Source organism: Ictidomys tridecemlineatus, chromosome 9, assembly GCF_052094955.1.
Source record: "Ictidomys tridecemlineatus isolate mIctTri1 chromosome 9, mIctTri1.hap1, whole genome shotgun sequence".
Classification (NCBI taxonomy): domain Eukaryota; kingdom Metazoa; phylum Chordata; class Mammalia; order Rodentia; family Sciuridae; genus Ictidomys; species Ictidomys tridecemlineatus.
In genome coordinates this window covers 37,794,620-37,809,717 of record NC_135485.1, presented here as the reverse complement: position 1 = coordinate 37,809,717, position 15,098 = coordinate 37,794,620, and the positions used below count along the sequence as shown (strand labels likewise).

The 15,098-nt window shown below is 41.2% G+C and overlaps 1 protein-coding gene across 2 annotated transcripts in view; it reads left to right on the top strand.

Moving 5' to 3' along the window:
• The window catches only part of Lrrc66 (leucine rich repeat containing 66), a 36,750-nt gene extending 27,940 nt beyond the window's left edge, over nucleotides 1-8,810 (top strand). For both annotated transcript variants that reach the window (XM_078021288.1, XM_078021287.1), the window contains exon 5: nucleotides 776-8,810. In XM_078021288.1, the coding sequence (XP_077877414.1) occupies nucleotides 776-2,772 (1,997 nt within the window). In that variant the 3' untranslated portion in view covers nucleotides 2,773-8,810. The remainder of the gene's footprint in view (nucleotides 1-775) is intronic.
• The last annotated feature ends 6,288 nt before the right edge of the window (nucleotides 8,811-15,098 follow it).

Here is a 15,098-nt window from a genome sequence, read left to right as displayed (position 1 = left end):
TGTTCCTTGCCTTTCCCAAAATTCAGTTGGAATTAAACATTTTGGGAAGGTTTCCCCCTCCCCCATTATTAATTAGCTATCTTGAAAGAGAAAAAAAATACTTGAAAACAGTCAGATTTTCTTAATAAAATGAGCCCTGGGTTCAATTCTGTTCAGGACTACCAATATGTAGAATCAGAGTCATACCTACCAGGTTCAGAAGAAATTCACAAGGAGCAGAGGGAGGTTAGAATGTTGTCCACCACACTTACATCATTCTTTTGTACAAACCAGTACTGGCATTTGGAATAGAGAAGACAGAGGCCAGGGACCAGAAGACAAAAATGAATGTATTTTTCTATTTACCAGAACTTAGGAATGGTGAGAAAAGAATACTGCAACCCTGGGAAGGAACAAGACAGATTTTGCTGGAGCTAATAGAATGTTCTGGCAAACATGAGTGTATAGAGGGAGGAGGAGCGATATGGTTGTCCCTCCAGTCTGGCTTCTTCCTCCCATAGGCAGCAGGCAGGAAGCCTAAGAAACATGCAACCTTCTGGGGCCAGCAACAGCTCTACTCCTGACAGCCATGCGTAACTGCACAGAACCATGTATACACTGTTGGCATTAGACAAGAATGAATGAATGAATGAATGAATGAAGACTGCTTGTCACCATGTAATATACACTTGAAAATATAGTAAGATAAGGGCTGAGGAGGACTCACAGCTTTGATACACCCTGGAACCTTATACTCAGATCCACTCAGTGTGTGGTTTTTGTCTCCCACTTACAGGGGATGAGAAGGCACATTTGGAGATTCCCAAAAGCAGAATTTCCAGGGAGATTCACCTTCCTCCCACTGATCTGAACCACATGAAAAGCCTCATAAGGAACAAAGCAGCGAGGCCCCAGGGAGGAGCGTCTGTGCGCTTTTCCACTCTGAGGAAGGAGGCCCACACTGGCTCTGATCTCAGGGAGATGCAAGGACAGCTGCCAAGAGTGGGCAGAAATGCCCGGGATGTTCACGCTGCTGGCAGAAAGGAGGATGCTTCCCAGGACCTCGTCCTGGCCATCTGCCTGTCTGTGTTCATCACGTTCTTTGTGGCTTTCTGCCTGGGGGCTTTTACAAGACCTTATGTTGACAGACTGTGGCAACAAAGATGCTGGCACAAAAGCCCCGGTTCAGATAATGCCTATTCAAATGAGGGCTTCTATGATGAAATTGAAGCTGCAGGGAGCACACAGCATCCAAGGACCGATCTGCACCAAGCTTTGCATGATCCAAAACTCTGTGAGAACCAGCACTCTTTTTTGGTGACAGAGCCAAGTCCATGTGCCACTGTCATTCCCAACAAAACTCTGGGAAGCAGCAGAAAGGAACCTGGCAGTCTGCAGAGCACAGAACAATGCAGGGCCAACACTGGGGCAGCAAGTAGAAATGATAACATGTTTCCAAACAGCAGTGCAACCCATTTCACTCTGTGCAGACATCCAAACGCTCATAATGATGAGCTAATTTCAGCAGCACAGGACCACATCTATAGGAATGATATTCTCAGGGAATTAAATTATGAAACTGTGGCCCAGGAATATTCTCCCAGTGAGCATTCAATGGGTGGCTCTGCCATAGCTGGCACATTAAAGACTTTCTCTGGCTCAACCCATAATCATTTGAATGAATTAGACCCATCACTCCCCAGAGAAGTGACAGCTTCTGAATCCAAAATGCTAACACATGCAAATGCACAGAGGACTGGAGAGAGTGAGGAAATCAAGGGCCCTGAACAGTCACCTTTGGAAACTACGGGTTTGCAAATAGAATTTTCTAAGGAAATGCAAGTGAGCAATTTCATCAGCTTGCTGAATGCGCAGCAGCCAGGGAGCCAGGGGGCCAAAGCTGAGGAAGAGCATCCAGAAATCTACAGTGCAAGCACTTGTATCCACCCAAGAGATGCAGACCCATCAGCCCTCATGCCAAGATGGGCTAGTGACCTCAGTGTCACTCCTGCTAATGAGAAGCCAGTGCCAAAAAGTGCACCCTTTGACACTCAGTATGACTTGGAGACTGACTACGATTCCGACGAAGGATCTTTGTTCACCCTCAGTTCAGAGGGTTCAGAGGTGACAAGGGACATGACTGAAGAAGAGCAGCATGGTGAGGAGAGCAGTGGGGCCACCAAGCCCCTGCAAGTTGAGAATCCAGGGATGCACAAGGACAGTGTTATGTCAGTAGAAAGTCTTCAGGACAACATCACCTTCCAGAAGATTCTGGGGAAATATGAAACTCAGGAAGATAATTTTGGAAAATCTCTCATTTCTGGATCAGACTCTGGTTTGCGCAAGACTTCTTTGGAAAGTGCCTCTAACATCAACATATCTGAGGATCCATTAACCTGGCCCAGATCCCTGGGTAACAGTCCTTCAAGTGATGAGATTCCAGACATGTCTGCTTATGATTATGACATAGCTCTGCAGGAGACACCAGAATGGCATTGCTCACTTAGAGACCTAGAATTTTCAAACGTGGACATTTTACCACAAACACCTCCACATTCTGCTGAAGATCCCCCCGATACTGTTGAGAGAGCCTGCCATGAAAAAGACATAGACACTTGTAGATATGAGCCTTTCATTCAAGGAATAGAGACAGCTCAAAAAGACTTTGCTCTCAAGATTTCTACAGGGGAAAACTTAAAACTCTCACAACAAGATTCCCAAGAGGGAGACCAGGATTCCAACCAAATGGACACTGATGCAAATAAGGGGCTTTATGTCCACTTGAGGACATAAAATCCAGAAAACTCACAAGCTGAATGCAGGTGTTACAATCCTATGGTGATAAGCTGGCTCTTGAGTGTGAAACGGGAGAATATTTTGGAGACAGTTCCAAGAACTAAGCACTATCATTACAAGAGCTTCCAAATAAACCCAGTTCACTAAGAGCACAAGAGCACTGCAGTGATAGAGACCAGGGTAAATATTCAGAGGAGAATCCATAGGAAAAGATGATTATAAGGTCTGTGCTCAGACGCAGACCCAGAGCAACCTGATGGGAGTTGGCTGTGTATGTGAACAGCCCCATTGTGACAAAGACAAGGATGTTCAACTTGGTAATCCCAGGGAATTCAAGTGACATATTAGTCCACAGTGAAGCACTTACATGGAAACGTTGAAGAGATTTTTAATGAATTCTCCACAGAGACTAGCACAGCTTTTTGAAGACTGATCATGAAACCATAAGATTGGAAGGGTTTAGAACAATTTAAATATTTTAATAAGTTACAGAGAAGAGAGACCATTTCATAGAACAAAATGTTAATTAAAATTCAATTTTCAAGAGAAAAGGTAATGTTTTCTGTAAAAGAAAAAGGTCCACCACCATTGTCCTTGATGAGCCTTCTTGGTGTGACTCTCCAGCTTGGTCTCTCATGAGCTTCAGCTTCTCTGACATTTTCTCAGTTTCCTTCTTGACTCTCCTTCTTTGCTTGCCCCCTTAAAGGCAGTATTCCTCCAGGATTTTCCCCCAGTCTTTCCTTAGGACCCCTTTACCAGTACTGGGGAATGGTGAAGAAACAATACTATAAATCTGAGTTGGGCCAAGACAGGTTTTGCAAGGACTGATGAAAAGTTCTTGCAAATGTGGAACCTACTGCTTCACAATCAGCTTGATATAGATGATGCCAGATCTGCACAACAAGGCCCAGCCTCCCTGTTACACTCCATACTCACATCCTTAAACCCACTTGCTCAATCCATGTGAATTATCCAGCACCTAAAATTCATCCTTTTCCTTCACAAACATCATGTCCTATATTATCTTTCTTGATTAACAATAGCATGGCATCCTCCAAGTAAACCCTGTTAGTTACAACTTCTGACTCAGTTCTGACTCATTCTCTTTCATTTCTTACATCTGAGTAGCCTGTAAACCAAGTGCATTGGAAGTTCCTGGATGACTATAGGATAGGGAGATAGGTATGGCAACCTGGATGGAGGCTAGGCAATGTGTGCTAAATCAGGGTTTATGAAGAGGATGGAAATTGATAGAATGTGGGAAAGAACACTAAGAGTCCCTTAATCTACCTCATGGTAGAATCCTGTGGGATCCAGCTCCTCAATAACTCTTAAACTTGTCGTGTCTACTCTCAGTCTCCAAATAAGGGGCATCCCTTGTCTATCACCTAGATTATTGTGATCTTTAGTACTTCTCTGTGCGCCACTCATCTCCTAACAGTCTTATATCCAGTTTACTACTCCCCTGCTCAAAAACCTCTGATGGATGCTGTTATCTTTATAAAAACCAAATTCCATAATACGGACACATTCCATCTTTCCAATTATCTCACTGTACATTCTATTCTTGTTTATATCATTTACGACAATTATTTATCTCAGCAAACTCCTGAGACCCTTACTGGATTCCCGATTAATTTCTTTCCCACTCATAATCGCTATTTTAAAACTTTGACTATCCTTGATGTTTCAATGAGAAAATTTGGAAATCTGGACTGTGAGGAGGAAATTTCTTTCTCTTACCCCATAGCTGTAAACATGTTTATATCCATATTTACCCTCATTATTTTTCTCCAGTCTAAGAAGAAATCAGTATTCTATGGTCAAGGATAATACCTCCAGACTGCTTTTGCTTCAGTCCTGGGTATAGATCCTTCATTCATCCCATTTCTGCACACTCAAGCTCTCCATATCTATTGGATGTTTCTTGGTGTTTCATGTTCAAGTCCTCTCAACATTAAAATTAAAGAAAAGAGCACCTAGCAGCTCCTCAAAATACTACCTTCTCTCTATCATAGCTAAGCTCCTCAAAGCAATGGTCAAAGGACGGTCCACTGACTTTTCAGCATGCTATGGTCAAGCTTCATCCTCCCTCTAACCTGTGCCATTAAAAGTCAAAAGCAACTTTCAACTGACACATGCAACGGACTCTTCACTCTTCATCAAGTAAAACCTCTGCAGCACTTGACCCTTGGCCACTCCCACCTGGAAACGTTGTATTAGGCAACTTCCCACTGCTGTGACACAAGAACTGAGATAAATCAACTTAAAGGGGGAAATGTTTATTTTGGCTCGTGGTTTCAGAGGTTTCAGTCCAGTTTACTTTGGGGCCTACAATGAGGTGGAACATCAGAGCAGTGGGAGCGTGTGGTGGAGGAGGCTGCTCCCCTCACGGTGGCCAGGAATCAGTTAGCAGATGAGAGCTAACTGTACAGCAAAGCCCTTTGACAAAACCCACGAACCTATGAATCCATTGTTGAGGTTGGAGCCCTCATGACACAAATACCTCCCAAAGGTCCCACCTCTGAACACTGCTGCATTGGAGACCAAGCCTTCCACACAAGCTTTGGGGGAGAGATTTAGGATCCAAACTCTAACACTCTTTTTCTGTGCCTTCTGTGATATGGTTCAGTAAAGGTGAGGATCCCAGAAGGACAGAGATTGCAAGAAACAGGGATGACTGAAGACACCTTCATGAAGAATCATTTGCAAAGATCCAGGCAGGGTTAAAGGAAACTAACAAGGGAAGGTGAAGGATGTGAGGACTAGCAAGAGGGGAGAGGCTTTACCAGTCTCAGGCCTGAAAGACTGGGGAGTTTTCAGGTTGCCTGACAGTCCAGCAGGAACAAGCCAGGGAACCGGGACCCTCAGCCTCTCCATCTTCCAGTCTCCTCACAGCACCTCCCAGTGCCTCCCAGTGCCCAACCTCCAGAAGCTAGAGGTCAAGAGAGCCAGTTAAGATGGCCCACAGTGGTCAGCCTTCCCAGCCACAGAGCAGGATGGAGAAGGGTAGAAAGTAGGTTTTGGAGAATATCCACCACACACTGGTTCCTAATTCTGCTTCTCAGATCTTTCTTTCTCAAGCTCCTTTTCCAGCTTCTCTTTCTATGCTCACCTTTTAAATATGCATGTTTTCTAGGCTTTGGGCCTTGACTATCCTGTCTTCTCACTTACCTCACTTTCCTTGTGAGAGCTGTCAATCCTTATGGCTTCAACTACCACTTAATGGCTAATATTTCCTATTTCTGTAACTCCAGCTTTGAAATCTTTCCAGAACTTTACACTCACATCCAGTTGTCTATTGGACATCTGCAGAGGCACTTCAAGCTAAGCATATCTAAAAGGAAACCCAGTATCTCCCCCTAATCCTCTACCCATCAAATCTGTTACAGACACGCCCGCCCACCTGCATCACTTAACCCTGCCTGGGCCCTCGATGCTGCCTACTTTTTTAGGTTGCACATCTGATGTCACCACAATGCACTGGCAAGCTTCTTCTCTTTATTCAAGGCTCTATTTAAGTGTCACCTCCTCCAAAGCCTTTCTCACTTCCTTCCAACCCACATAGAACTAGCTCTCCCTCGCTCCCTTAGGCCTCCACTGCACTGTTCTGCACTGTAGAAGAAATGAGGTTTCACATAGCTTGATAGAGACCTACTGGACTCTTCCGTTGACAAAATTCCAACTATGTAGTGATTTTCAGTCCCACCATGCAGTCTGTGAAGATAAAGGTTATCTCAGTGCTGGCAGGTATTTCATAAAGTAAAAAAAATAAATAAAATTTTTAAAAAATTATATTCCAGAAACAGAGAAAAAAAAAGTATGCACAGCTTTGAATATTTTTGTTTGCTTACTTATTTTTGTTCAGACTTCCCAAAAGAGTTCTGGTAGTGTGGCATAAACATCACAAGCTTTTTAGTTAAACAGCTCTATTTCTGAGCAAGCCCCTTGTTTTCTGTAAAAAATAAAACTTTTGGGCTGGGATTGTGGCTCAGCAGTAGAGCGCTCGCCTAGCATGAGCGGGGCCCGGGTTCAATCCCCAGCACCACATAAAAAAATAAAGGCATTGTGTTGTCCATCTATACCTAAAAATAAATGTTAAAAAAGGAATTTTTTTTAAAAAAATAATTCTCTTTTTTGTACCAGGGATTGAACCCAGAGGTGCATTACCATTGACCCACATCCCCAGCCCTTTTTTACATTTTATTTAGAGACAGAGTCTGAGTTCCTTAGGGCCTCACTAAGTTGCTGATGCTGGCCTTGAACTTTCAATCCTCCTGCCTCAGCCTCCCAAGTCACTGGGATTACAGTCATGTGCCGCCACCCCCCCATAAAAATAATTTTTAAACTTCTCTCTCAGCTTAGCTTGATATAAGATTTGAGGCCTGCCCTGTATCAGATTTCCAAAATTGCTAGGGATCTACCACAAAATAGCCTCAAACTTTAAGCTGCCCAAGTTATACTGAGTCCCTATTCCCCAGTTTTCCCTTTGTTTTAGTTTCTCTTATTCTAATTATGTTTCTAGTTCTGGTCTTACTTAAATGACTTTAAATCACATCTTACTGTTTATTTCAATAACCCTCTTTGCATTTCTTTGGCAGAGTAACTCTTAAATTTTCATCAGCCTAACAATTCCTTATCATGATATTATAGCCTAAAAAACATTTTTTAAATCTCTGATATAATTTATCTTCATGTATTTCTAAAGCCATTAAATAAATATTCTATCAATACTTACCTAACCCAAAGCATGAAATTTTAATCCTCTCCTTGAAGAGCAGCAGGTACTATAAATGATTTGTCATTATTTCATGCTGCATCCTAAAAATCCTTCAGGTTCAATAAGGTCATGTTGGGATCAGAAGGACAGAACTTTCCTCCCCATCCAAGGTGTGAGGCTGGTCTTTTGTCTCTCCTGAAGAAAGTTTTGTCCAGTTCTTTTCCAGGACCACACAGGGCAAAAGGGAGAATCAAGAGAGTAACCAGGAATACACAGGAATAATTCTTAGAACTACCAGCAGAAAATAAATGCAGTCAAGCGGATGTCCACTTGCTTACAATCTATTTGAAATATGAAAGCCACTCTCTCAAGGCTGCAACTTTTGTTTGAAGTACTTTGAGATCCAAGGGAAATGGAGGTAGGAGGGACAGAAGCAGTTCTTCCTATGGGTGCCAAGTTTTGATGAGGTCAGTAGTGCTTTACACTAGATTAATCAGCCATCAAGAAAACATGAATGGCAAGCTGCAGGCTTACCGCAGGAGGTCTAGTCAGCCTGCCCACTGATTCAAGGGGAGAGAGGCCCATCTTTTTGCTGCCTGAATATATCATATCTTTTGCACTTGAAGCAAGACTGTCTAACTCTCTGAATCTAGTTTCTGCACAAACGTATCCAGTTCACGTTTTTCAAACTCCCACCTTAATATTTCATTAAACTCTAGGAGACATGGGCAATTGTGTGACTAAATTCTCAGACTCTCTCCATAATTTGGTATATTATGAATGTACCTCTGAAACTACAGAGAAGGTAAGGACATTCCAAACCTCGGCATGAAAGTTTTTCAGTCTTTGGTTGACATATATTTCATCTGCCTGTGTGTGTGTGTGTGTGTGTGTGTGTGTGTGTGTGTGCACGCACGCGTGTGCATGTACTTCTGAAGCGATTCATAGAATTATACAGGAATAACATCTTTGCTCATTTGAATATATACAACTCACACTTGCTATTTGAAAAGAAAATTCTCATTATTTTTCTTTGGCTATCATTACCGATTCTGGCTTTTCACAACTGAACATAATTTAAGTTAGCCATAATTTTTTATTTTACTTCTTGATGGCCAAATTATCACAGCTGGACCAATGGGATCCCCTCTCAGCTAGCTTCTGTGTGTTTATCCAGAATTTCTAAATTACCATTGCTTTTTGTCAATAAATGTTCCAAGATGGTCTATATTATTATCCCATGATTGGAAATGAGATTATACCCAAGGACCCTGCTTTCTTTTAGTGGAAAATAAATTGCTCAGGTTTTTGTTTATTTGTTTGTTTGCTATGATGTGAAATTTGTATTAATAATGGGGAAAAGCCTCACACTTCATACGCCTCATTTTACAAATCCCACACCAAAAGCCAAAGAGCTTGTGGGGCAAATAAAGCTGGGGAGACTACAGAGAAGGTAAGTAATCTTATAACCAGAGTACTAAGGAAAAGTCACTGGTATCTTTGAAGTCACCTTGATTGACACAGGCAGGCAGGTAGGCATGGCTAGAGGCTGTAATAGTAGAGATTAAAAATTCACATAAACCAACCAGGCACACTGGCACACACCTGTAATCCTAGCTACTCAGGAAGCTGAGACAGGAGGCTCCCAAGTTCAAAGCCAAATTGGACAGCTTATTGAGACCCTATCTCAAAAAAAAAAAAAAAAGAAAGAAAGAAAGAAAGAAAAATGGACTAGGGATGTAGCTCAGTGGTAGAGCACTTGTGTAGCATGCACAAGGCCCTAGGTTCCATCCCCAGTACCAAAAACAAAACAATCATATAAACCACTCAGTGGAAATGCTGGCCCCAGTACAATTAGGGCAGCTAACTATAGTTAGGCCAGCTGTGGGGTGCTGGGACAGTGCATACTGAAGGTGATCTAAGCAGAGACTCCCTAGGCACAGGCCCCAAATGTAGTCTAGGCTGGAACACAATGTTATGGGGCTGCCCAGGAAGCCTGTGCAGGTATTCATTTTAATTTTCACCTATCATATCCCAATATCCCATGTATAGGCCACCTATAAAAACTTCATATTCAACTTCATGTTTAAGTTTTTATGGGTGTCCTGGACATAATGGGTTCAAACACAACTCAAGGAATCTTGCTCCCCAGACAGCAGCCGAGTTATGAAATTTTTCCCTTCCTGCTGAAGAGTATTAGTCTGCTACAGCTCTTTTGGCTCCCCTTGCCTAGGAGAAATCTGCTATGATCCAACTTGACTTCTAAGTTAGACTGACATCATTTTATAATGGGTAAGACCTGATGGATGTTATAAACGTGCTTTCTGAAACCGTCAATTTCTTCCCTCCCTGTGCATATGAGATACACCAAGAAGTAGAAGTTGTTCTTCTACCTTGAACCTGAGCTTATCTGTGCCTGCTTTACCCAATACAGAACAGTGAAAGTGATACCACAGGACTTCTGAGTTTTTCATAAGAAGCTTTGTAGCCTCTGCCTGGGTTGCTCACTCTGGATGAAGCCAGCCACCTTGTAAGAAGTCCAGTTACCCTAAGACCACCATAATATAAGGAAGCCCAAGTTGGCCATGTGAAAAAGCCACATGGAAAGAGAGATGCCCAACTGCCTCCCAGTGGTTCCAGACACCCTTGCCTGATACCAGATATTTGAATAAAGATGATTTCAGTCCCAACCCCTGCAATCCCATAAACCCTGAAGCAAGAATACTTTGACCAAACCCATCAACCTCCAGAGATGTGAAAAAATAATAACAAATTGTCTTAAGCTCCTGAGTTTAAGAAAGACTTGTTTACACATAGTCAACCCAAAAATAAAAGTATATACTACACTAAGTATGTACTCTGTAAAAATTAGGCATGGGGGTCGCATAAGATTCTTTGTCTTGAGAGTCATGCTGTAGTAGTTGCTGCTGAGCTACTTTAGGGGTGCAACTGGAAAAGATCTCTTGCATTAATGAATGCATGTTAGTGCTTAATAAGTTTAGTTTTATATTTGCTCTATAACATACACACTAAAATTTTAATTCCTATTCCAAACTTTAGTTTTAATTCCCTTTCTTTCATAATTTGCCAAGTAATAGAACCATTTATAATTTAAGGACAGTACCTTTAATAAAGGGTGTTGAGGAAACTGGAGATTCAAAAGTAGAAGAATGAAATTGGATTCTTATCTCACCCATATACAAAAATCAACTCAAAATTCATGAAAGAATTCAATGTAAGACCTGAAACAATAAAGCATCTAAAGAAAACATAGGAGAAAAACTCCATGACATAGGTCTGGGCAATGATTTTTTTGGATATTTTTGCCCAAAAGCACAGGCAAGGAAAACAAAATAGACAGATGGGATTGCATCTAACTGCTGCGCAGGAAAGAAAACAACTAACAGTGAAAAGAGAACCCAAGGATTGGGAGAAAATATTGCAAACTATAATCTGATAAGGGGTTAATCTGCAAACTATATAAGGATCTCAAGTCAGTAGCATGACATAACCCAATTTGAAAATAGACAAAGGACCTAAAGACATTTCTTAAAATAAGAGAGATGAATGGCCAGCTATAAATGAAAAAAAAAATGTTCACTATCTCTAATCATCAGGGAATTACAAATTAAAACCACAATGAGCTACCACATTTAAAAACATCCTATTACTGGTTGCTTCTCAAAGTTCTTTGTTTAGATTTACCAGGATTGAAATCTAAACAATGCTTCCTGTTGTGTTTTGGATTAGCTACTCTTTCAAATACCAGAAATCAGAATATCTTTTCTAAAGTATTGGTAGGACCAGAAATAGATTTTAGTGGAAAAAAGAACACAATTTGCTTTAAGGAGAATTACATTTATATTAAAACAAACATCACTCAGTATCTTTTTTTTGGGGGGGGCGGGGGTGAGCGAGTACCAGAGATTAAACTCAGGGGCACCCAACAACTGAGCCACATCTCCAGCCCTATTTTGAATTTTTTATTTTGAGACATTATTTATTTTGAGTTGCTTAGCGCCTCACTAATGCTGAGGCTGGCTTTGAACTTGTGATCCTCCTGCCTCAGCCTCCGGAGCCACTGGGATTATAGGTGCATGCAACCACACCAGGCCTGTCCACTTAATTAATATCTATTACTGCCTATTACCATAGTTGTATTTTGTGACTTTTGAAATTTTTCCAAAATCTATTCCATGATGACTTATATACAAACAAACAAAAAAGAATTTACATTTCATGTGAATAAAAAGAAGGCGTTTATCATAGAACAATTTATTAACAAGAGAGTTCTGATAGCTTTACAATGAATAGCTGGGAAACAGACAAAAAGGTTGTCACCAGAGGCAGGACTGTCACACTTATTCTTACCTGAGGCATGTCTCCACCCTGTTATTTAATAATTATACACTTAATTACAGCACCTTCTCTTCTCAATAAAGATATGTCATTTACATAGCCCCATTAAACAAATGTATATTCAGGTGCAAGAGATTTTTGTCTTATGATTTCTTCTGATTAAAAATATATTCCTTTCTTGGGGCTGGGATTGTGGCTTAGTGGTAGAGTGCTCGCCTAGCATGCATGAGGCACTGGGTTCGATCCTCAGCACCACATAAACGTAAAATAAAGATATGTGTCCACCTAAAGCTAAAAAGGCTTAGAGAGACTTACATTTTTTTGTTTGGTTTTCATTTTTCTCAAAGATGCTTCCACTACTTCCAGTACTCTGGGGCATGTACTCTGTTTGGCTTCCTTGTCATGCAACATTGCCATGTCTTGTCATTTCTGCCTGTGAACTACCTTCCCTGTTAGCTCCATGGCCCTCCACACGTGCCCTTGACCATGTAAGTCTACAGGGGGGCTGGCTGTTTCCAGGCCACCTCTGCTCAAGCACTATGAGATTTGGTTATTCTAGACTAATTTTTACAGGAGCTTTACAGATTGGACAAGGCATATTGGAGGGAATGAGGTCACCAAGGATGGTCACATGGCTATGATTTGGGCATCAGTTCATGAAGGTATGCATCAAAGCAGTGTCAGAGGGAGAGGCCTGGGAATGAAAAACCCACTTAAGAGACATGGTAGGGTAGAATCCCCAGTGTTGACTACTAACCTGGTCCAGTCACATGGTGGCTGCTGAGTAGATATGTGTCAACTACGTGGATAAAGAAATGAAAGGAGGGAGGGAGGGAGCAAGGGAGGGACAGGGAGATGGAACAAAGAAAACTCTGATGCAGTGAGGTATAATAGGTCTTTTAAAATCTGGGTTGATAATCTAGATTAATCCTAGATGAATCTTTATCACCACATCTTTCTATGCCAATGGAAAGAAGCTAAAGAAGCAAGAGAGATTGTTCTGCAGAGGGACCCATATTCTGGATTTGCTGATTGCTCCCTGTTGTCATTCATTACCTTTGTTACTTGGCATCCTTGCTGTTCTGTCCCAGGGGCGGTGTTTCCCCATTACTTTCCTCTGAATGTCCTCTGAATGTCCTGCTTACCCGTCCAGGCTGGCCAGCAGCTTCTCATGTTTTTATAAAGACCCTCCTGATTGTTCCAGAATCAAACTTCCTCATCCTTCTCTCTGTGTTCCCCAAGCACATTTCTTGTACTTCTATTTAGCCTTCATTTCATTCTGTCTTGCACTTGGTCCTTTTTCTGGCTGAGCTGTGTCTCAGTAGATGTCTCTGAATAATCTCCTTAGGGAGCCAGCCTCTTCCCTAAAACTGCTATTCTAAGACTTCCACTTGATTTTTTTTTAGTTATCAGCCTGTTCCCCAAACTTAACAAAACAAAAACCTGAATAATTAAATTTCATTGCTAAATCACAGCCTAAATTTAGGCCTCAATGTTATGTTTGAAACTTGAGAGTAGAATTGACTTTGGGCCATATATTTTTATGGGATTGGTGGGCTTTGGGGTTGCCAGGGCAGTCCAGGTCCCAAATGCTGGCCTGTCTCCATGTGGGTCAGGACTACACTAGAGACCCCATAAATAGAGAGGGCCCTCTGACTTTCTCTCCAGGGTAGCCAGAGGGAACAAGATGTGCACCAGACCTTGCTGTTACCCTTGGAGACCCCAAGCTAACAGAATAATTCCTTCCCCTGCCCTTCTGTGAAATACTCAGTGCTCTACCCAGAAGGGCTGGAAATGGGACTGAAACTCACAGGGGATTCTACCTATACTTTGTGGGGCTGCACTAAGATCTCCTCCTTTAGAGAAAAAGAACTTACTTCCATTTCTGTCCCTGGCTAGAAAGCTGTCCTTAGGCTAATGCACCCTGTGTCCTGGACTAAGTTCAATGAGAGCCAAGGTCAGACAAGCCAAGGTAGAAAGTAGAAACCTTCCTGCCTTCCCCTACACTGCAGTACTACATATTGAACAGAACTTAATGGAAAGTCAAATTCAAATAATACTTGTTTGGTGAATTATCTCCTCAAACTAAAGAAAGAGTTGACTATTCCATTTTATTAAAAAGTATTTACATTGTAGCTAATCAACAAGGAGAACTGGCAGAACCTCAAAGGATTCTGGATTGAACATTTCAATGCAGATGCAGCTAGAAGGATTGGATCCAAGGGTATCTTTGACTTTTGCCCAGGACCTGGTGCAAATACGATTAGAAATGCTTTTAAATCAGGTGTAAAGTTCCAAAATGAACCAAAGAACTTTAAAAATCCCCTCAGTGTTTATTTTTGAGAAGCAGAACAATTATTACTACTATTTTCCATAAATTCTTCACTCTCATGTAAAGTTAAACCTTTCTTTGTACTTGATGACTTTAATAACTAGTGCAGATATTGCAGTCATTTCTTATATCAAAGTAAGAGTTAATTTTCCATTCAAATTCAACGTTTTGTCTATTTATGCAGTAATAACATGAAAAAAACTATAAGAAGGAAAACTTGAATTACACATTCATTCTTTTTTTTTTTTTTTTTTTTTGGTGGTGGTGCTGGGGATCAAACCCAGGGCCTCATGCATGCAAGAGCTCTGCCACTGTGCTCTACCTTAGCACCATCAACTCTTTTTAGATTAATTCATTAACATTTTGCTTCTCTCTTTCTCTGAATGTTTTTGTCTCTCTCTGAAAAATATATTTATATTTTTAAAATCTATATCAAATTTATATACATTAAAATTTATGATTTATATGTTAAGTATATGAAATCAGCTAACTATACAAGCTGTCCATAAAATCTGGAAGTCTACGTGAATATACATAATGTTGTCACAAATATCTTCCATCTGAAACAATGTTGTGTATGTTCCCAGAGTCTTTGGACACCCTGTCAATATCAAAATCATTCCAGATGTATTTTTGTCTTGTCTGAGCATTAGTTCATTAATGTTTATCACTTTCCCTGAAGGCCATCCACACACCCTTTGGCAATTGAGGAGTAAAATTCTGATGCTGGAAGATGAGAAATAACGTTGAGAATTATGCAGGGAATAACACTTCTTTAGCCCTGCCCTGTTGTTTTTAAACTTGTCATTCTGTTCTTTCTTATAGCTAATGTAGGTAACTGAACTGTCGCTGGAGAAATCTGGTTCTCGTTTGCAGCAGTTTCCAGCTGAACAACGAAAACTGAACTGATCT